Here is a 21,950-nt window from a genome sequence, read left to right on the forward strand (position 1 = left end):
GGACCAGGGCTGAAGCCAAGGGGAGTTTGCTCCAAGGGGAGCTGGGCTTCACTCTCTCCTGGGAGAAAGTGTCCCTGCAGGACCCCCAGCCACAGAGCACAGAATACGTGCCCTCCGCGAGCACCTCCCCGAGTCACCCCCACTCCACACCAGCACCCTAATTTACCTATCGCCCAGGCATCCCGAATCCACAGGGAGATATTCGACAGAGCCATTAGAAGTTGTTTCAGTTCAGGCCGAAGCTCCCGTGAGATGATGCCTCTTGCTCAAGCTTGCCACCAAACTTCTCCTTCTCAAGCTCGCTCCAAGTGAGCGGGAAGCGCCGGCAATGCAGACGGTGCCGCTCGGCTCCTCGCTGCCGATGCAGAGGTACCACAGGAGTGATGTAACGGCAGCAGCAGGCGATGCACCATTAGCAGAGCAGCCATGGCAACCGGTATCGGCACAGCGGCAAGCCAGCCGCCGCTGCCGGTCCTAGCACACCGGAGGATGAGGACTGCAAACTTGGAGGCTGAGAGTGATCCCACCAGCAACCCAAACCCCACCGGCAGGAGCCGATGCGTTGCAGTGCCGGCAACATATGCCGCCGGCTTCGAGCAAGCGCCCCGGCCCGCTGTCGGCACTGCGACTGCTCGCTCCCGGCGCGTGCGGCTTGATGACATTCCCTGTGGTACGGAGCCAAAGCGCACGCTGCTCTGCAACGAGCGGAGAGGAAGAGAAAAGAGCAAACAGCGGGAGCTGGCAGCGACAGCAGAAAGCGCCTCCTGTCCCAAGCTCACCCCCTGCTGAACTCGGACCCGCCGGTCCAGCTGCCCGCCGGGATGCGGAGCAGCATCCGTGTGCGGCAGCTCGGGGCCGGATGCCTGCCCAGGTCCGAACGAGGTCCCAAAGCGACACTCCCCGCTGAACATCCGCACACCCAGAGCCACGAGGGAGCGTTGCTCACCGGGCAGACCTGCCTACCTTGGCACAAGCGTTCGCCGCGTGCGGGCTGGAGCGTGCCCAAGACGAGCCCCTGTCGGGACGGTCGACGTACTGTGCCCTGTCCAAATCCGGACCCTCCCCGGGACGTCATCCCTCCGTTACACATCTTGCGGGCACCTCTTCGAGCCCTCAGCGAGGCAGGGCCATCCTTACAGACGTTTGACCTGCCGGTGGTTGAGGCCGGAGGGGCTGGAAGCTTTTTAGGGGGGTGCCCACGCCAGGACCCCGACGTTGCCCTGCACAGCACGTCTGCGTGCTCCTGAGCAGGTGCCCAGCAGGACCGTGGAGCACTGAAGAATAACACCACCCTGCTGCACCAAATCTGCTGGAGGCGCTCGGCTCTTCTCGTTCTCCCTGTTTAACATGCAATCAGCTGATTTTTGTACTGACAGGAGATAAAAGCACCACAGAAGTTGCTGGCAGGGGTGGCGGGTTTGGCAGCTCCGAGGGTCACTAAGCTCACGAGGAGAAGGCTGGATTATGTGAGAGCAGCAGCTGCGAAACAGCCAATAACATCACTGTCCATCAGTAGGGCTCAGAGTTAACAGTGTGCTGGGGCGCTCTGCCTGCCTGGCCCTGTGATGGGATCTGGTAAAACAGATGAAGACCCTCTTTCTCCAGCTGGATCACTTGGGATCCATCACCTTTGCCTCGTGCCTTGTGTAGGGCAGGAGTGGAGGGGACACGTGTGCTCCCCACGGATGGTGTCAGCCGTGACCCCACACAGACAGGCCGGGGGGAGCCTCCTGCGGTGGGGTGCCCCACTGCGCTGGCACAGGGTGACAGGGCAACAGCTGATGCCGGTCAAAGTCCCCGCGAACTGTGGCACCGCTGGTTTGGCGACTGCCCTTGAGCCCGGCAGGTGCGGAGGGCGGGCAGGGGCCACTGGTGAAAAGCCGCGTTGGGTACGTTTGGCTCCGGCAACGCGAGCCGGGACCCCGTCAGGGAGTTTTGGCAGGCAGAGGAGGTGCGTGTGCTGCGGGGAGGGCTTGGCCGGCGAGCCCGGCACAGGAGGAGCCCCGGTGCGCCATCCGCCCGTGCTGCGGGGACGGGAACTGCCCGCGGCCACGCTCGCAGCGGGGCTTGGCCCGGTACCGCAGCCGGCCGAATGAACTCACGCCGCTCCCTGCCAAGGGGCTGCGAGCCATCGCTCCCGAGGATGGAGCAGCAGCCTCAGCCCCGGCGGGGGCTGCTCCGGGCTCGGCCGCGGGCGCTCTCGGCACCCTGCCTTTGCCGTGCCGGAGCCTGGCTGGACCCAGGTCCCTCAGCGAGGCGTCAGCCACGGGCGGCAGGATCAGACCCCTCGCAGCCCTTCTCCCAATCCCACCGCGGCTCCCTAGCAGCCTGGCTTCCCCCTCGTATCACAACCCTCACTCTCACGCCAAAAAACCAGATGCGAGCCTTTCCCAAGAGCCTCGGGAAACCCGGCACGGCAACCTGCCAGCCCCAGCCAGTCCTCGGCACCCCGGCACAGCACCGCCACGCACCGCGGCCAAGGGCACCCCCAGGCGCAGGGTGGCCAAGGCCAGGTGCCCACTAGCTTTGCCGCGGTGATGTCCCCAGCCTGGCCGGGGCTGTTTGGCGGCACGTGGATGCCCGGGGCAGCGCTCGCAGCTCTCCCAGGCACGCAGGCTGCCTGTGCCGGAGAGGCTGCAGCCCCTCGCCGGGCAGGGGTGCTTCCAGGAAAGCGCCATTTCCCCTGTGCCCGGCTGGTTTTACACTCCACGGGGCCGGGACAATGCGAGGAAGTCGCCTGAGAGGGGAACGCGGCCAGGCCCCAGGACAAAGGGGCCCGAGACGTGAAATCAGCCACAGCAGGAGCGATGGCGAGGGCAGCGAGAGCAGCGAGGGCCCTGGCTGACCCCAGCGTTTGTGTCGATCCACGGCCCTGTGCTCCCCGCTCCCGCCGCCACCAGCAAACAAGAGCAGCCAGGAGAGTACAGCACCACAGGGCTGGGCAGGATCCGTCCCAGCGGGGCTCAGCCCCAGCCTGAGGAGTGGTCGGTGGGACGCCAGGAGCGGGGGTCTCTGTGCTTCTCTGCTTTGTCAGAGACCAAGGACGCCCCGACGGGCTGGGGAATGGCGGCAAGGATTTCAAGGGGAAGGGACACGCCACCGTCGACGCCAGGCTGGGAACGGGGGACAAGACCCGCACCGCCGGGCAGCACCGACCCTGCGGCTGCTGCACGGCCTGTGGAGACGAGAGCCTCCGCATCCCCGCGGACGCCGTCATGCCAACCCCGGGTCTTGCCCTGCACAGCAAGGGCACCTGCAAACTCCCCCGCCCTCGCTGCTCGCTCCTCTCGGAGGAGGCTGCCCACTGCCTGCCCCTGCCCGCGCTGCCTGCCCCTGCCCGCGCTGCCTGCCTTACCTCCCCGGTGCCAGGGCGCCAGAAGCCACTCTGCCTTGGCCATGGCCGCGGGCGCAGACGGGAGGGTGCTCGCTCCGGCCGCCTGGGAGCCCTTCAAAAACAGGCAGAGAGAAGTGAGCTTCCTTCGCCTTCCCCGCCCGCGGCCGGCTCCAGCCCGGGGGGGGGGAGAGGAAGCGACCAGGAACCGGCTGTTTGAGTCAGCGCCACGGCCCATTGTCCCGGCCCCTCTTCCTTTCCTGCCACCGGCCCGGGGGACGGATGGCGGAGGGGCCGTGGTTTTGCACAGCCCGTCCTCCGTCCCCCCACCCGGAGCGGTTTGCTCGGGGGTCCTGCAAAGGCGGCGGGTTGGGGTGGAGGGGCTCGTCCCTCTGTCCGTACATCCCTGCTGCAGCGCCTGGAGACGGGACGGGGTCCTGGGGGCCACGGCAAGACTCCCCCTGGCTGAGCAGAGTCATGGGGCCAAAACATCCCCCAGCCACGTCCCGAGCAGCAACCAGCACATCTGAAAGCCACAGGTGACTGGGGGGACACCGGCACATGCTGTCTCGTCTCCCCCAGCAGAGCACGGCTGTTCCGGCATGTCCCGGCTGGAGCAGCCGTCGGCATCCTCACCTGGAAATCAGCGCCCTGGAGCCCGCCGCCGCCTCCCGGCTGGGTCGAGCTGCCTTCTCCCCCCCCAGCCTCCCAATGCTTGTTAGCTAAAAAAAGTGGGGGGCCTTTCTGAATTAATCTGACTTTGCCCTAGAAGCTGCAAGAACCCCCAGAGCTTCTCGCTTTGGCTCCTTCCAAAAGCCGCGAGCAAGGGCTCCTCGGGGACCACTTTCCCAGCGCCCCAGGGCTTTGTAAAGCTGAGCCTGCTTTTTCCGGGGGACGGAGGCCGCTGGGAGCCAGGGCTGCAGCAGAGACAGGAATGCAGCCCCGAGCCCTGCCTTACCTTGGGAAGTGGCTCTGGGGCCGCTGGGGCAGCGTGGGCAGCACGTGCCTTGCCGGGGGCTGGTACCATCCACCCCCCTGCCAGGCACCCAGCGACGCCGCAGACCCAAATGATGGGATGGGTAAAGGACGGCAGATACCGGGAGAGTTCATTTCCCCCCCAGCAACCCAGGCAGCACTTGCACGTGGCTCCGACAGACGAGGGGACAAGCAGACCTGCCCCAATGGACCGTTATAGCTACGGTGCCAGCCCAGGGCAGACGCAATAACTGGAGAGCTGCCTCCCAGCCCCACCAGACCACTGAGCGCAGAGACCTGCTAACTCATCACATCTGTTCCAGCAGCCTACGAACACGCTGCCTTCTCTGACAAGCCCCTCCAACCACCGCCACACTTGCAAGCAAGCATCCTGGGCTCAGGAGCACCCTGCTCAGCTCTTCCGACGTGCAAGGAAGGGGTGCGGGGGATGCGAGCCCCCACCAGCGTTAGAGCAGCATCCGAGATGCGTACGGGCCAAGCGGGCAGAGCTAAGGTTCACAGGCCCCAGATTCATGCAGCCCTTCCCAGCCCGTCAGGACACGAGGAAGGCTGGATTTTAACGATCAGGGATGCCAGTGCAAAGAGCCCTCCATGCGCTGCCCTGTGCACGGGGCAGAAGAATGATCCTGCCTGAGATGAGCCAAGGTACCTCCTGGTACGGCGGGTCCCTGCCCTCCTCTCCCAGCCGGTGGGCGTCCCACCCTGCCAGCGACCCAGACCCACTGCAGGGCTGCTGCTTATCAAGTTTCAGCTCCCTCCCCTCGGCAGATAAGCTCCAGCCTGGACCCGCCGCCGCCTCTCCACAAGGAAGCCTGTGCGTAGCTGCTCAGGAATGCCCAAGCCATTGAGGTCCCAGCAGCCTCAAGCCTAAATAGCCTGGGAGCACCCAAGTATTCGCCCCAGCTTCACACCCAAGATGAGTTTCAAGCTGTCCAGTGTCAAATCCCATTCCTCCCTGCTCCCAGCAGCCAGGCACAGCTCTGCCGAGGCCAGGCACCAGGAGGAAGATCAGCTGGAGATCTCCGGGCTGGCACGGAGACGCACCCTGCACCCGAGGACGTATGAACCAGCTTTGGCACAAAGGCTGGCCTCGCAAACCCACCTTGGGCCCTTCCCGGCAGCACTGGGAGGGCGATTTGCAGCTCCCAAGAATCCCTTTGATGATGCAGAAGTGCGATTAGCTCCCGTCCCACTCTGAGCCGCACCAGACAGTGGCAAGGGTGGGAGAGGCAGGCAGGGAGCAGGCCAGCATGCTGTGGTCCCCTCTGAGCCCAGCAGTCCAGCCGCTGCCCGCCTCCTGTGGCCTGTGAGACGGGAGCCAAAGGCGACGTGCTGGGTACCGATCGGCACAGCATCCTTCATCCCTCAGGACCCGCCAGATCAGCGTCCCTCCTGATCCCCCCATGCGACCCGAAGCTCTTTTGCCCCGTTTCAGTCCTTTGCAACAATTGCTACAACGGCGGCTGCAAAATTAGACAGAGACAGGCTGTACTTCCACCCCCTCTGCCCGCTAATTATTAAGCTGTGACAGTCACTTGGGCTGTGACAATCACTCCCCATTTTCTTGCAGTTTCTAAGCAATTTTCCTGAGGTCTCTCCCAGGGCTGGCAGATCCCTGCTGCTGCTCGCACTGCTGCGTCCCGGCTCTCGAGCCAGCGGCCAGGCAAAGGGCAGTGGGCACGGGAGCCGGGGCCAGCAGAGCCCGGCATGCTGCGCTCCGGGGCACACGGGGAAACAGACCTCAGATGAGCCTGTGAGCCAGGAGCCGTGGCAGACCCCAGCATCCCGGGTCTTCAGGCATTTCCAGGAGCTGGGCTGGGTCAGGGAGGGGAGCCGGAGTCCCGGGTGTCTGGAAAGGGTTGCTGAACTGCCTGGGCCAGCCAGGTGGGGACAATGGAGTGACCGGACAGGTCCTGCCTGCTTGTTCGACCCAGCTTTTTTAGAGGGCACCTGAGCTCGGCTGCCCGCTCCCGGCTCCAAGTGAGCCCTCCACTCACGCTGCTCCCCCCAAATGCCCCCTGCAGATTCGCAGGGCTTTCTGCCTGCCTTAGGTAATTTATGGTATGAGGCCCCCCAGAGACACTCACCGCCTTTGCAATCGGTGGGAGAAGGGGGCTGGGGGCGCGGGGGGCTATGCAGGCACGGGCTCCCTGCCTGGGCAGGACCCAGCTCCAGGGCCAGCAAGCGCAAGGCCTCCCCGCAGCCTGGGGATGGCTCCCCATCGTCGGAGCTGGCTCCCCACTGCTCAGGGCTGGCTCCCGGCAGCTTGGGGCTGGCTCCCCAGCGTTGGAGCTGGCTCCCCACTGCTCAGGGCTGGCTCCCGGCAGCTTGGGGCTGGCTCCCCAGCGTTGGAGCTCGCTCCCCACTGCTCAGGGCTGGCTCCCGGCAGCTTGGGGCTGGCTCCCCAGCGTTGGAGCTCGCTCCCCACTGCTCAGGGCTGGCTCCCTGCAGCTCAGGGCTGGCTCCCCACTGCTCAGGGCTGGCTCCCCAATGTTGGAGCTCGCTCCCCACTGCTCAGGGCTGGCTCCCTGCAGCTCGGGGCTGGCTCCCCACTGCTCAGGGCTGGCTCCCCAACGTTGGAGCGGGCGCCCCACTGCTCAGGGCTGGCTCCCCAATGTTAGAGCTGGCTCCCCGCAGCTCGGGGCTGGCTCCCCACTACCCGGGGTGCGGGCCAGCACCTGTTCCGCACGCTGGAGGACCGTGGTGGGCCCCACCGCCAGCCCCATCCCTCGCCGTCTCCGCCAGCGAGGCCGAGCCTCAGCTGGAGGTGACCTCTCCCCGTGTCCTCCAAGCGACCCGAAGGGGCCGGGTGGCCCGGGGCGGGGGGGACACACGCACACACAAACACACCGCGGCAGAGCCCGAGCCTCCCCCTCCCCTGCCGCTGCCGCAGCCGGCTCCATCCCAGCCCGCGGGGCCGGGGGGCGGCGGGGGCAGCGCGGGGGCAGCGCGGGGAGCGGGTCCGGTCCCGCCCCGTCCCGTCCCCCGGTACCTGTTGCTGAGCGCATCCTGCCCCGCCGCTGGCTGCGCGGCGCCTTCCGCTGCGCGTTGCCCATCCTCCGCCGCGGCTCGCCCGGCCCAGGTGGTCAGAGCGCCGCCGCCCCCGGGCCGCTCCCCGCCGGCTCCATGCCTCCCCCGCCGCCGGGCCCGCCGCGCCGCGCCGCCCCGCCGCGCCGAGCGGGGAGGAGCCGCCGGGCCGGGCCGGGCCGAGCCCAGCCGGGCCGCATCGCATCGCACCGCACCGGGCGTCCCCCTCCCCGCCGCATCGGCCCGACCGCCCCCTCGGAGCCCGCCCGCCGCCGCGCCGGGGCCGCCGGGCCGCCGCGCTGCCGAGAGGCGCCCAATGGCGGCTGCTGCGGGGGACGGCCGGGGGCGGCGGGGCCGGGGGCGGCGGGGGGCGCGGGGCTGGGCAGCCCCCGGGGGGAATAGGGGCACCCCGGCTGGGGGGGCACCGGGGCTGGGCAGCCCCCGGGGGAATGGGGGCACCCCGGCTGGGGGGGCACCGGGGCTGGGCAGCCCCCGGGGGAATGGGGGCACCCCGGCTGGGGGGGGGACACCGGGGCTGGGCAGCCCCCGGGGGGAATAGAGGCACCCCGGCTGGGGGGGGGTGCACCGGGACTGGTGGGGCTGGGGCCGGGTGGGGGGATCCTGGGGCCAGGCAGTGCCCAGGGGGTGTTGGGGCGGGGGGGGGGACCCGAGGCTGGCCCTGCGGGCTGGCAGGCTGAGGGGGTCGTGGATGGGGGCAACAGGGACCATGGCGGCTCCGAGAGCAGCTCGAGCCATGCACCGGTGTAGTGGGAGACAGGAGGGTGCGGGGTGAGCTCTTGGGGCTGGCACCCCATGGGGAAAGCCCATGTGAGAGCCGTGGGACACGGCAAGAGCCAGGCCTGTGGGTGATGGGGTCTGTGGTCTGAGAAACGGGGTTTCTGGCTGGCAGCACCTCCAGCAGCCCTATCCCTGGCACTGAGCATCCTGGGCAGTGCCACATCTGCACAAGGCTGAGCTGTGCTTGGGGACCCCCCACAAGAGGCTGCATGCCTGCATCAACTATTGCCCTTGGGCTGCTTCTTCCTCCAGCCCAAACCTCACCATATCCCTCTGATGGGGAAAAAACTCGCTCCCAGGTCAGGGGAAACTTGTTCAACATGCCCTGGCCTCCAGCGAGCGAGCAGCCCTGTGCACCCAGGAGCCAGAGGTCCTCGGTGACGGCTCAGCCCAGCCGCTCCATCCCAGGCCAGAGCATCCCTTACACGCCGAAGCTCAGCATCCGCGTAGCGACAGAAAGGACCAGAAAGCGCTGGGAGGTTGTTATGGAAACAGCCACAAATTGGATCAGTACTTGGCGCAAGGAGCGGTTTGTGTGACTGATGTGGGAGCAGGTGGGTGTGACAGCCGCAGCGGTGCGGGGGCCCTGCAGTGGCACCCCCGGCTCCCGTGGCCCTGTGCTGTGCCCCCGTGCTGGGCCAGGGCTGCGGCAGCGCCTCGGCTCGTGGGGACAGCCCGCGATGGGGCCATGGCAGGAGCTGCAGGCAGCGCAGGCGTACTCCCACCTCGCCCTGGCCTCCCGGCACTCTCCAGGAAGACGAAGGACCGAGGAGAGCCTGGGGTGGTTTGCACAAATGCCATTGAGAAAATACTTTCTGCCGTTCCCCCAAGCCCCCAGCCAAGCAAGGCACGTGGTGTCGAGTCAGGCTGCAGCAGCAACTCCGCAAACAGCCCCAGCGTGGGTGGTGGGGTCCACGATCTGACAGCACGGCTGTCTTTCCACACCCTGTCCTGGGGAGCCGAGCAAGCTACTCATCACTCCGAGCTACTTGTCACCTCTTGCGGTGAAGCCCTAGACCCCGTGTCCTCCTCCGAGCCCTGTGGGCGCACGCAGCTTGCCTGTGCTTTCCCAGCTCCGTGTTTCCTGCAGCCCCAGCCAGCTCCCCGCACGCTGCGAAGCAGCTCCCAGCCGGTCCTTCCCACCCGCAGCACAGGGGCACACCATGCACAGGGGCACGCCGTGCACGGGGCCCGCGAAGGCGGCAGGGTGCAAGCAGGGCACAAGCAGCCGAGTGCACCCCGGCGTGCCCTGGCCACCCGCCGCGGGCATGGAGCGGGGGAAAAGCCCGTGCCGGTGGCTCTGTCCAGCCCCGAACACGGGGAGCGTCTCTGTTTCTAAAGGAGCCCCTCTCCTGGCTGAGAAATCAGCTTCTCTGAAGAAGCCATAAACACTCGCTAAGTGGACAAGCTGATTACCTTCTGGCCAAGAGACCGTGTTAAAAAATAATAATAAAGCAAGGCAGACGAGCTCTTTGGAGAACAACGGCTCGGGGCCGGGCTGAGGCTGGGGGAGCGGGGCCAGGGCTGCGCAGCCCCGCACAGGCACCGCGGCGAGCGGGCAGCACTGCGCGTCGCTCCCAGGGCTGCGTCGGACGCTGAGGGGGTCCCATGTCCCGGCGGAGCGGGTGCTGGATGTGGCACGGCCACCGGCAGGGCCCCGGCCGAGCTGGAGGCTGAGCCCAGGACGTGGAGCCCCCGGCAGCCCCTCCGCTCGCCCCGCTGAAGGTGACCTGCCGTCCTGCACCGAGCTGGCCCTGCGAGGCCTGCCTGGCCCTGGCCGGGAATCTGCCTGCAGCGACGGAAAAGCTGGGCTGAAACTGCCGTGCCACCTCGTGTCCCCTCCGGGTTCTGCATTCCTGGGATTCCTCCAGTGCAACAACATATTTCCCTGCTCCGTGTCCCGGGAGCTGCACCCGGGACTGACTCGTCCTCCCTGGGACGGGGGGTTGCCAGCGCTGCCCTCCCTACTCCTGCTTTGCCCCTCGGCTGGAGGAACTGCCTGGCTCCCGCCGAGCAGCCGCGTCCCCTGCCGCAGCCTGTCGCTAAGCCGCGCGTGGGGTGGGCGTGCGGGGGGAGGCACGTCCTGCAAGCGCTGCAAGGGGCTGCACCAGCGCGCCCACCCCGCGCGCCCAAGCCCCCGAGCTCAGCGTAATGGTGCCCAGCTGCCTTATGGCCGTGACGCAGCCAGGCTCTTCTCCAGGCTCAGGACCACTGCTCTGCTCCCCCAGCCGCTCAGCGGAGGGAAAACACGCGGTGGGCTCAACGCCGGGGTCCTCTGACGGCCACCGTGCCGCCAGCACGGGACAAGCTGCGTGGCCTCTGCTGCCCATGCAGAGGTCAGACCTGGGGGACGTGGGGAGCCCAGCCCTGATCACCCCAACAACCTGCACCCCCAGTCACCATGAGCTTCCCTGGCCTGGGAAAACTGAACGCACCCCAAAACGGCTGCGCCAGAGAACCAGTGCAGACCTGGACTGCCACCGTGTGCCGTGATGCCATCACTAGTTTGTGTCATTTATCAGCCCATCACGGGAGACATGGGGCGCAAGGCGTGGCACTGGCATCCCCCCCCGCACGGCCACCAGATCCCCCAGCACCTCTGCCCGCAGCAGCGCAGGGACATCCCTCCCGACGGGGTCCCTGGGGATGCTCCCTGCCCCAGCCGGAGCCTGTGGGGAGGAAGAGGAAGGCGTGGGCACTGCCCAGGGAGCAGAGGGCACTGCATCCCCCCACGGGGCTCTGCCCTCTGTCACCATCGGTGCGTCCCGGCGCTGCGAGCCCTTGCGTGACAGGCGGTGAGGCACCGAGCTGGCCCCATCCTGCCATCCCCTTCGCTCACCGTGCGGGTAGGAGCCAGAAGGAGCCGAGCAGGCGGCTCCACCAGCCCTGGCCATGTGGGCAAGCCCTGGGGCTGCCCGCTGCCAGCACCCACCTTTGCAGACAGCCGCCCGTCCCGTGCCGTACACCCACTGTGCTCCCTGCCCTCGTTCTGCGGCGCTGCCAGCCCCCTCCCTGGAGTGGGGCAGTGAGTCCAGCGGGCAGGGAGGAGGACAAAACTTCTACGTACCCAGCTCTGCCTCCTCCTCTTCCTCTTCTTGCAGGGACTGTGACCATGGGGGACGAAGGCTGCCCCACGCCCCACTGGCTGCTCTGAACCCCCATGGCCGCTCACGGAGTAAGCTGGTGGCTACCACGGCCGGGAGCGGGGGAACAGCCAAGGCGCCAACTCCGCCGCTCGCTAACACTAACTCGATCCAGGTTTGCTGGGAGAAAGGCTGGATGGAAACGCTTCTCCCACCCCAGCCCAGGCCCTTCTTAAAGTTATAGCTACATGTCCCTGCTGCGGATGCCAGAGCCATGGAGACGGAGCGTCCCGTCAGCCTGCCCCCGCGGCACGGCTGCCAGCTGGCATCCCTCCGGCAGGTCCCGGGAGCCGCAACGAGGGGTGCGATCGGCGAGAGCCCTGCAGAGGAGATGCCACCCCACCACCGCTGCCGGGCCAGGCCAGCCTGCATGGCTGCCGTGGGCAGCACCAACCTCCCCTCTCCTGTCATGCACGGGGATCAGGGCTTTGCTCCGGACTCCCGCCTGGAGCGGCTCGAGCAGCCCCCCTCGCCTGTCTGTGGGGAGGGGACGGCCCCACAGCGCTCCCCACACCTGCAGCAAGAGCTCCGGGCGCAGGCACGCTCCCGGGGGGGCTTCAGAAAGGCTTTAGGAGCCCCTGGCCGAAGCATGGGTGGCACAGACCGACGGGCACCACGCGCAGCCCAGCGCGACCCACCAATCTGCCTCTGGCTCCCCTTAACCACGGCCCTTCCCTGGGGCTGGACAACTCCCGGCGGAGCAGGGCGATGTGTGGGGCAGGCGAGGCATCCTGCCGCCCTGCCCTATGGGTGAGCAGCAACCTGGGGCCAGCGGGCAGCTTTTGCCAGAGCAAATCCCCCCCAGCCTTTGGCCTGACTTCCAGCCGAGCCCCCGGCACCGGGAGCCCTCGGGCTTTCCACGTAAGCACGCAACGAGCCATCCCCATGCACGCAGTGTAGGCATCCGCCGCCTGTCCCGGCCAAACCGGGAAAAGAGGGTTTGCAAAGCCACACCGCAAGGTCACACAGACCCGGCGTGGGCTGTGGCGGGGAAGGCACCGGTGCTGGCAGCGTCCTCCGACAGCTCTCGTCCCAAGGCACCCGCTGCCAATTCAGGTGGGCATTAGCCTCGCTTCACGCTCCTGCTGCCCGTTCTGCTTGCTGCAGCAGAAAGTCCCCGTTAGCCTTTTTCTGCCGCTTCAGGAAATGATCTGGCAGCTTCTGCCTGTCTGCCAGCTCCGGCAAACAGCTCCTGGGCGTACGGCCCCGTCACTCAGGCAGTGAGTCGGGCACGTTTGGCAAGGCTGTGCATGCCCACGATGGGGCGCGTGAGCAGATCCACTGTATCTGAGATGCTGCCCGGCTGCTTGTGAGACAGCGGAGGGCGAGGATGCCAGGCGGCAAGCCTGGCACCACCGAAATGCGTCGCACGCACAGGTGCAGGCGAACCCGGCGTGCTGGCAACGCTGCACAGAGCACGAGCTGCCGTGCACCCACGAACCGCCTGCGTGTGGGTCATACGTGTGGTACGAGATGGGTCTGCCACCTCCAGACCAGATGGTGCAGGCAGGCCTGGAGGATTTTAAGGAGGAAACACAGCTCCATCCCGCCGCCACGCACGTTTTCTTACAGCGAGATACCATCTCCAGCCCTGGGCCTGGGGGGCAGAGCCTGCCAAGCAGCTCCCCGATGAACACATGCCATCACCGCCCTTCCCATTAGCAACATCCCGGCTGCTTTGGAGGGGCTCAGAGACCCTCCCTCCGCTCCGGCTCACTCGGGTACCCACCAGTCGGCAGGGACTTCTGCCTCGTCCAGCCGCTGCCCAAACCTGGCCCGCCCACAGCCGGCGGGTTTCCCTCCTAGCGTGGGTTGCAATGGGATCCGCTGGAGCATCTCAGACTCCCGGCAGCGCTTTGCCAAAGTCTTTGGTCCCAGGGCTCACTGGGGAGCAGCCTGAAGAAGCCTGGAGCCGGCCCCACAGCCCCCCCCGAGGCCGGCTGCACCCCATGGCCTTCCGGGAGGCAGCCATCCAGGCTCCCCCCTTGGCTGGGCTCCCGGCGCGGGCAGGAAGGGAGCGGGTCCCACACAGGCAGCCCCTTGCAGGTGGCCCCGGCAGCCCACGCGCTGCCTGACAGCCGGGACCACCCGGGAGGCTGCTGGCTGCCGGCCGCAGCCTGGGGAGGGGGAACACCCCGGGGGGCTGGCCGGAGCCGGGGAGCCTCTCTGTGCACCGGGCAGGGCTGTACCCGCAAGCCGGATCTGCAAAGAGAGATCTGCTCCCCCTGCTTGGCAGGATGCGGCCGCGCGAGAGCCCCCGGGATGGCGATGGGCGAGCCCTGCCCGGCAGGGAGATGCCAGCGTCTGCTGGGAGGGCTCGGAAAGAGCCCCGGCACCCAGTGCTGCAGGCAGGGGAAGGGGACTGGGCAGACCCTGCTGGGCCTGGCAGCCACAGAAGCAGCAAGCAAGCTGCGAGCGATGGCGAAGGCATCCGGCACATGCGTGGGGTTTGTCTCAGGGCTGACCCCACAGCAGCTGAGACCCCCCCAGTTTCACTGCGCTCGGAGCAAGCGCTTTAAGACAACTCATGAGCGTCTCTCCAGACACCGCCTTCCCCTCTCGGTGCCCGGGCAGTCAGGGGGCTGGTAACCTTGCTGGCACCTGCTGCGAGCTCCAGGAACCCCTTTCCTTTGGGATTTCAGAGACCATGAGAGCCACGGACCAGCCGAGGCTCCTCCGAGAGCAGCCGGCGCGGAGTAGTGGCGGCACAGACCCCGACAGCCATTGCACGTGCAGGAGCCCCTCGCCTCTGCAACAGGCACGTGTGCACGCTCAGACGCGCACGGACACGTAAGCACACGCGCGAGGATGGTGTTTGCCCTGCGCTGGGGATGTGGCGTGCCCTGGCTGCGTGCACAGCTACCCCCACCCTCCTCCTGGCCACGGGGACACTGAGGCACGATCCAAGCTCACGCTGGGGCCGTGCTGCTCGGTACGGGTGCAGCTGGTGACTCGAGGTGCCGGGAAGGGAGGAAAATTGCCACTGCCAGCCGCTGCCTGGTTAACTGGGTGAAGCAGCTTGTCCCCCCCAGCTGCTTCGATCTGCCGTCACTAGATTAACTCGAGGGCTAACGACCCGCTCCTGATCTCTGTACCGCCCACCATGCTCAGCCTCCCCCCACTGCTGAGCGGCTCCACTAAGGCTCCCGGAGCTGCGACCGGCTGCCAGCCGTCGCACCGTGCCACACTGGCATCCACGCCGGGGGCCAGGGCTCCGGCAGAAGGGGGTCGGTCATCCCGGCGTGCCGGCGGGTACTCACCCAGAGCCACGCACACGCCGCTGCCGGTGCCCAAAGCGCCAGCCTGCTCCCCCGCCAGCGGCATCCTGGTGCCCACGGCGGGCAGCTGTCCTCGCCGCCAGGCACGAGCGCAGGAGGAGGGCGGCGGAGCCCGCTGGCACGCGTGAGGAGAAGAAGAGCCGATTCTCCCGGCCAGAATACTCGTCTCGTTCAGCGCCGCGCCAGCTCTCGCTCAATCCAGGCTTTGTGCTGCCAGCGAACGCCCCCGTGCCTGCGCAGTGGCCAGCGTGCTGCCCGGCCCCGTGCCAGTGGCCGCGGGGTGCTGGGTACGGCCAGCGGGCATGGTGCTGGGCACCAGGTACCTGGGGAGCGTGGACCATGCTGGGAGCTGGCTATGAGTCCCCAAGGGACTGATGGGTTCTTAAGCAGCCAGGAGAGGTCCCTGGTGGGTCCCTGTGTCCCCCCATGCCCATCAGGGGCGAAGCAGCGGGTGCCCAGCACGCACAGGGTTGGCACGTGAGAGCCCTCGCTGGCATTTGGGCTTGCTGAGTGGTGCTAGGCACGGTCACAGCCCCCACGGGTGGCAGCGAGGCCACAGGACATGCCTGGGGGGGGTGCATGGGGCACCCCGCTGCACAGGGCTGTCAGTGTGGGGGTGCCATTGCCCTGCCGGGAGGCACAAGCCGCAGCCCTGGCACCCACAGCGGCACACGGGGAGGCTGGCAGCCGGGGGGGGGGGACAGGACGGCATCAGCTGGGACAGCGAAGGCTGGGCGAGGGACAGTGGGACGCGAGGGTCGGGGGGGGAGGATGCCGGGCGCTGGGGCGCTGCGGGGTTTGGGGACAGGACGTGTTGCTGGCGGCTCCATGGGCATCCCCTCCCCACGCTGTGGCTGAGGGCACGGGCGGGAGCACTCCCGAAATCCCTGCTCACTGGGAGCCCAGGCCTGGGCTCGTGACATGGGGCAGGGCTACGGGGTGCCCTGAACGCCCCAGCACGTGGCCCTGTGCCCCACGCTGGGTTGTGACGGGGCACTCCATGCACTGGCCCCATGTATTTCACGCCGGGGAACAGGGGTGGGAGCCCTGGCCATGCCGTCGGACGGGACCCGGTCCCAGTCAGCAGTGGGGAGCCTGGCCCTGGGGTGAGCGGCTCCTGCCTTTCAGTTATTACGGTCTCAAGACGACCTTTGCTGCGCTCAGCAGCCGCACCACGTACTGTACGGAGGTGGTCCACCAGGTCTGTGCAGCATCTGGCACCTGCCAACTAGGAAAGTCCTACAAATGGCAGGCGCCGGGGGGGGACAAGCCGCTGATCCGCAGCAGCGCGGGTGCTTGTGGCATCACCCTGGGTCCAGTGCCTGGCACCACCGAGAAGCATCCTCGCGAGGCGGGACAGAGCCCTCCAGCCTGGCCCAGAGGTCACCTGCTCTCCAAAACACGGCCCCACCAGCTACCGGCGCTTTGCAAAGCACCCGGCTGAAGGAGCGAGCGGGGGGCCCTGCTGTGAGGCAGGATGCTCCTTCGGGCACCATCAGAAATCCAGCCAGCGAAATGACGCCCTGACGCTCCTCGCTGCCCGGACAACCCGCACACACACTGTGAGGAGCGGTCCGGCCTGCACACTCACACCTCGTCCCTCTCTGAGCCTCAAGGAGATCTCTGCAGCTAGAAAAACAGGTTGCCAAAGTGAGCTCCAACTCTTGCTTCCACATGGAGGTGAATGCATCCTTCAAACTGCTTTAAGATGATGCAAGCTGCTTTGGAGACACATAGTTGAAGCTAATCCACGTTCCTGTTCACCGTAACCACTGCCGTATTCACGGCCAATATGATGTTGTAGGCGCTTCCTAAGAGGAACCACTCTACTGCAGAAATACTGGTACCAAGGGAGTCCCTCTCAGCTCACACCGCAGGGACTGGCCCAGGCAGGAGGAAACACGAACACCAGGGATGTGCGAGGCTGCAAGGGGACGGCAGTGGCCACCTTCCCTCGTGACTCCGTGCACTTCTTGCTGGGTGTCGGGGGTCCCGAGGACCTGCTGCCCCCAAGGGACCTGCTGCCCCTGAGGGCCACAGCCCAGCTCCTGAGGAACGACCACCAGCCAGCTCAGTTCTCGTGCAAATCCTTTCAAAAGGCTACCCACGGGTGAAAACGCTTCCAGTCGGCAGCAGGATTTGAGTCCACCTAAGCAGGAATCCCAGCCCCAGCCAGACCCCAGCAGGGAGGGACACAGGTCACAGCAACGTCCTGGAGATGCCACCCTCGACGCCAGCTCCCAGGACGTCCCGAGCACGTCCCCCCACACAGGGCCAGGCGCTGCAGGGACCGCACACCCACGGGCAGCGTGCGCTGTGGGGGGGGAAACTGCAATCCCGGAGGGTGGCAGAGCCCAGCCAGGAAGCTTCAGCGGTGTAGGGAAGCTGCTGCAAGGCAGGGATGGGGTCTCCTCCCAACCACCGCGCTGCCTGCTCACGCAGTTCTGGAGAGCGGCTATCAGCCCACCGCTGAGGACGGCTATCAGCCAAAGCGGGTCCGGGTGGGAGATGTGCATTATTCATTTATCCGTCTCTTCACCGAGCCGCTCCTGCAGACGGTTCCTGTTAAGAGGGAGGGTGCGGCTCTCCGCTCCCCCTCCTCTGGCAGCCGAACCCATCCGTCCCAGCCTTGGTCAGCTTCCCACCTCCCGCCCGCGCCGAGGCAGCCTTGGGGGAGCTGCGCTCTCCCCTCTGATGCTGAAATCACTGCCGGTTTAGAAAAAAGCAGGCAGAGAAAGTATCTTAGAAGTCTTGGAGGTTTTGGGGAGCTGCTCTGCCCAGCAGAAGAGGCTGCAGCGGGTTGCGGCCAGGCTGAGCAGTGCCGGGCTCCCAGGGTGGGGACCTCTGCAAACGGCTCCGGCATCGCCGTGGGGGCGAGCAGCCTTCACCCCGCGCTGGCCACAGCCCGCCCCGATGTCTGTGCCAGCCCTCACCCACCCAGCCAGGAGAGAGCGGGGCGGAGGGTGCGGGGGGCAGCAGCCCCGGGGCCGGCCGACGGCTCTGCCTATCTCCATGGCTTGTTTCAAGACGAAGGCCGGGAGGTCAGAGGACGGTGAACGCTGCATATTTCGGCAAGAGCAGTAAACAGCTCCTCCTGCCAGCTCAGCCCAGAGCCTCTTCCAGAGAACCGTCCCCGCAGCTCTTCAGGGACGACAGTTTAAATAGCTCTCGGCGCCAGGCCCCCATCCTCTGCTTTGCTGAGATTTATTTCTAGAGCCGCTGGGTCCAGAGGGGAGAGGGCTGAGCAGGGAGCGCTGGCTCGTGTCACCCAGCCGGTGCCCATGGAGCCGCATCCCGGTGCGCTGGGGGCTTTCCTGGGCTGCAAAGTGGCCCCCGCCTTCAGCGCCAAGTGCTCCCAGGGGAGCTGGGTTTAGTGCCACCCCTCTGAGACGTGGCCGTGCCGAGGGGAGCGGGATGGGCAGCCTGGTCCCCGCTCTGCTCTTGACTACAGCAGGACCCCCGCCCCCAACCCCAGCATCCTCGCCTCCATGCACCAAGGGAGGCATCAGCACCGAGCTGTGCCGGCAGGCAGGATGCGCCCAGCTCCCCGGGGACAGGCGCGCACCCTCCCCGCTCCCATGCAACTGCCGATGAATAAGAGCAGAGGAATCCGACGGCCCTTGGCTGCCGTCTCGCACTGGAAACAACCACGCTGCCTCGTCAGATTAAGCGCTCCCCCGGCCCGTCGCCGTACGATTCCTTCGTCTGGCAGCAACGCTGCTACACCAGCATCTCCCCTTCCTGATGAGGAAGACAGGGCAGCTCCCACCCGCTCACAGCCTCCAGACAGACGGACGGACACGTCCCGCTGCACAGTGCTGACCCGAGCTCCCCCGCCGCGGGACTAACCCAGCCCAGCAGAGATTGCAGCCAGCGCCGGGCTGGTGTTGGGATGGCACCCGCTGGCTCCCAGGGCCTGACCCATGGGTGTCCTTACAAGCTGGCCAGGCTGGACACATCGCCTGGACCCCGCCGGCTGCATGAAGGCTACACCGGGGCGCGTTTGGTCCTGGGTGATTTTCCCCTGCACCTCCCAGGGACAAGATGGGGTTTTATTCCAGTTTAAGAGGAGAAATGCAATTTTTGCCATTGAATCTTCCTCAAGAAATGGAAATGAGGAGAAAAAAAACCCCAAACCCCGAGTAGGGTGTTGTTAAACATTTGCTCCTCACTCAAGGGACTCTGCACGGTGCTGCAGCTCGGCGCACAGCACTCTCGCAGCCAAGGGCTGTCTCTGTTCTCCCTGCAGCGCCGGGGCGCCGAGGGCTTGCAAAGAGCTCCTGTCCTCCAGAGACATGCACCGTTCCCCCGCGACTGGCTGATGCTGCAGCTCTTAGAAAAACAAACAGCAACCGGAACAGCAATCGGAATTTTGTTCTTCCCCTAAATAAAGAGTTCAGTAAAACCGGAGGCTCCTGCATCCCTTTGGCCGCAGGAACAGCAGTGGTGGATGGATGAGGAACAGGCAGGAGGGTGGGTGGGTTGCACTCCCCTCGGGGCGTGGGGAGAAATGCAAACCACCCTGCCGGAGCAGGGGCGAGGTGCGGTGAGCGCGGCTCCGCTCGCTTTGCACCGCCCCAGCTATTCCCACAAAAAAAATCAAAGCATTTTTATCACCACGCACCTCTGACCCCCAGCTAGCCAGCCAGCTGGGAGAGCCATGCCTGCACATCTGCATACATGCATATTCATGGCGGTCTAATGAGGAGCTGCAGCACCGGAGGACTATTTGCTCGCTGCATTACGCACGCCGCTTCCAACTAGCTGTGGTGTTGCTCCACGAGAAACTCCAGGCGCACGGCACTGACGCGCAGCTGAAAACACAACCCGGGAGCTCCAAACCCAACCAGCAGCGGCTGCCTCCCCACCCTCGCCACGCTGCGGCCGTCCCTGCCGTCCCCCACGCCATCCCACCCGCCTCCCGCAGCCGCCACGGGCAGCACGCAAGGCTCCCGCGGCCACCAAGAGTATTCCCAACCTGCCGGCCAGACGCGGGTGACAAGGGGCCATCTGGTCACCGTCACGGCCAGCTCCTCCTCCAGGAGACACCGGTCCAGCACGTGGGGTGACAACGCTGCAGGGTTTGGCACTGCACTGGTGCTGTGCACAGGTCAGCTTGGGCGACCGTGGTACCTCCTTGTCCCCTCGTTTCTCTACTGGCCGATGCACGGGACAGCAGGAGCTTCTTCTTACCCCGATAACTGATTTACTCCACCAGCATTTGCAAGAGCAGCGCATCGCCCAGGCTGAGGCTGAGCGCTCCGCTTGCTCTCTGCATCCGGGAAGCACGCCGCGAGGGTCTGGCAGTCATTTCCCATGGCTCCACGCAGACGGAGCAGCAGAACAGCGCTTGCAAGGGGGTTTGCAGAAAGCACAAGAGGCACGCGTTTTGCCAAGGGCCTGAGAAACGCGCTGCGCTTCTGGGGAAAACGTGCTCGAACAACACTCCCCCTCCCTGCCCCGCAAAGCCTTTTAAAATAAACTTTTATAAACAATTCCAAAACGAGCTTATTTTAAGCTCCTCCGAAACAGGCTGCCTGCTTCTGACCCAGCACAGAAGCCTGTGCCAAACCGCTTGAAATGGGAAATGAAAGCAGTCCAGGCAAAAAACAAACCCCGCTCGCTGCCAGGAGAGGGATGAGCAGACAGGACACCCGGGCTACAACTTGTCATTTTCCCCGGCCACACAAAACCCCAAGTGAAAGCTGCTCCACGCCGATCTGCGGCTGCACGCTGGCTGAAAGCACAGCGAGGGGACGGCCACCTCGGTCCCCTGCCCCGGGACGGGGCCGAAGCATCCAAGGCAAGGACCGCGGCACGGAGGCGAGGAGCAGCTCTCGCAGCCCAGCGTCCCCGCTTTCCCGGAGAGCCTGGAATGAAACGGCCCCCGGTAATCGGGGACGCAGCGTGAAACGCGTGCTTGGCTGGCAGCCTGGAAAATGCCCACTGTGTGCGGGAAAATAAAGGCCAGGCAGAGGGAAAGGCTGCTGCTGAGCTGTCCCGACATCACCCCAACGCAACAGGTCGGCACGCTTCCCCAGCCTGCCCCAGCCACCGGGACGAAAAGGGCTTCGCGGTGGCATCGCCCCGCTCCCCGGCTCCACCAGACTCCCCCGCTCACGGAGCGGCAGGGACCTCGGCAGCAGGAGCCGGCGTGGGTCGGTCGGCCACCCCGGCGAGGGGACGCGGGCACCCGGGGGGCCGCGTCGGAGGGACAGCGGCGGAGACCCCCCTGCACCGGCGACGGGACGGGATCCCTCTCGGAGCAGGGTGCAGCGCTGACGGGTGGCACCCCCCTGCCGCGCACCCCCCCCGGGGCTGGGGGACCCGGGGACCCCCCGGGGCGGCGGGACGGGACGGGACGGGCGGGGGTCGCCTTACCTGGGGCGGCGTGCGCCCCGCGCAGCGGCCGGCCCCGCAGCAGCGCCTGTAGGCGGGCGGTTCGGCGGTGCAGCCGCCCGGTGCGGCGACCCAAGGCCAGGACGTGACCCTCGATGTCTCCCAGGAGGGCGAGCGAGTGGCCGCAGAGGTCGGCGAGCTGCCGGAGCAGGGTGAGAGCCGCCAGGCTACAGACGTCCCGCAGCTCGGCCAGCGGCACCGCCGACCGCCCCCGCCGCGGCACCACGCTCCGCTTGTAGAACGGCATGGCACGGCCCGGCCCGGCACGGCCCGGCACGGCCCGGCACGGCACGGCTCGGCACGGCACGGCACGGCACGGCACGGCTCGGCACGGCTTGGCTCGGCACGGCACGGCACGGCACGGCTCGGCACGGCTCGGCACGGCTCGGCTCGGCTCGGCTCGGCTCGGCACGGCACGGCACGGGTCGGCACGGCACGGCACGGCTCGGCTCGGCTCGGCACGGCACGGCTCTCCCCCGGCTCGGCCCGGCCCGGCCCCGCTCTTCCCCGGCCCGGCCCGGCTCCCCCCCCGGCCAGCCCCGCGGCTGCGAGGGCTCTGCGCCGGCCGCAGCGCCGGGGCTCGGGGCCGGCCGGTGGGAGGAGGAGGAGGAGGAGGAAGAGGAGGGAGGGGCGGCCCTGCTCGGGGATGCTCGGGCCGGCGGCGGGGCCCGCGGGCGCATCCCGGCAGCCGGGAGGGAGAAGACCGGAGCCGGCGCGGTGCGCTGCGGGGAGCCGCGGGTGCGCTCCGGGCTGTCTGCCGGCGGGACCCCCCGGCGCTGGCACTGCTCGGGCTGGGGGCACGGCCACCCCCGGTGCCATTCGGGAGGGCACGGGCACCCCCCCAGCTCCTGCCTTCCCCCCCATCAGCGGTTCCTCCCATGCCAGCGCTGGCGGGGGGTGCAGGTCTTCCCACGGATCCCGCTCAGCGTCTCTGGGATTTTGGTGTGGGGCTTTGGGGTTGCTGTTCTCTAAGAGGAG

General features: G+C 67.0%; 1 protein-coding gene across 5 annotated transcripts in view; it reads right to left on the bottom strand.

The window, feature by feature from the left end:
- The window catches only part of NHSL2 (NHS like 2), a 32,768-nt gene extending 11,423 nt beyond the window's left edge, over positions 1-21,345 (bottom strand). Inside the window, exon 1 of one of the 5 annotated variants that reach the window (XM_054839234.1) lies at positions 20,955-21,345. In XM_054839234.1, coding sequence (XP_054695209.1) covers positions 20,955-21,219 — 265 coding nt within the window. In that variant the 5' untranslated portion in view covers positions 21,220-21,345. Of the gene's footprint in view, positions 1-166; positions 539-3,355; positions 3,488-7,319; positions 7,658-19,551; positions 19,869-20,954 lie in introns of those variants that run through there. The other 4 variants (XM_054839239.1, XM_054839235.1, XM_054839238.1 and 1 more) reach the window with 4 other exon arrangements.
- Between the last annotated feature and the right edge of the window lie 605 nt (positions 21,346-21,950).

This window comes from Grus americana, chromosome 12 (genome assembly GCF_028858705.1).
Source record: "Grus americana isolate bGruAme1 chromosome 12, bGruAme1.mat, whole genome shotgun sequence".
Classification (NCBI taxonomy): Eukaryota; Metazoa; Chordata; class Aves; order Gruiformes; family Gruidae; genus Grus; species Grus americana.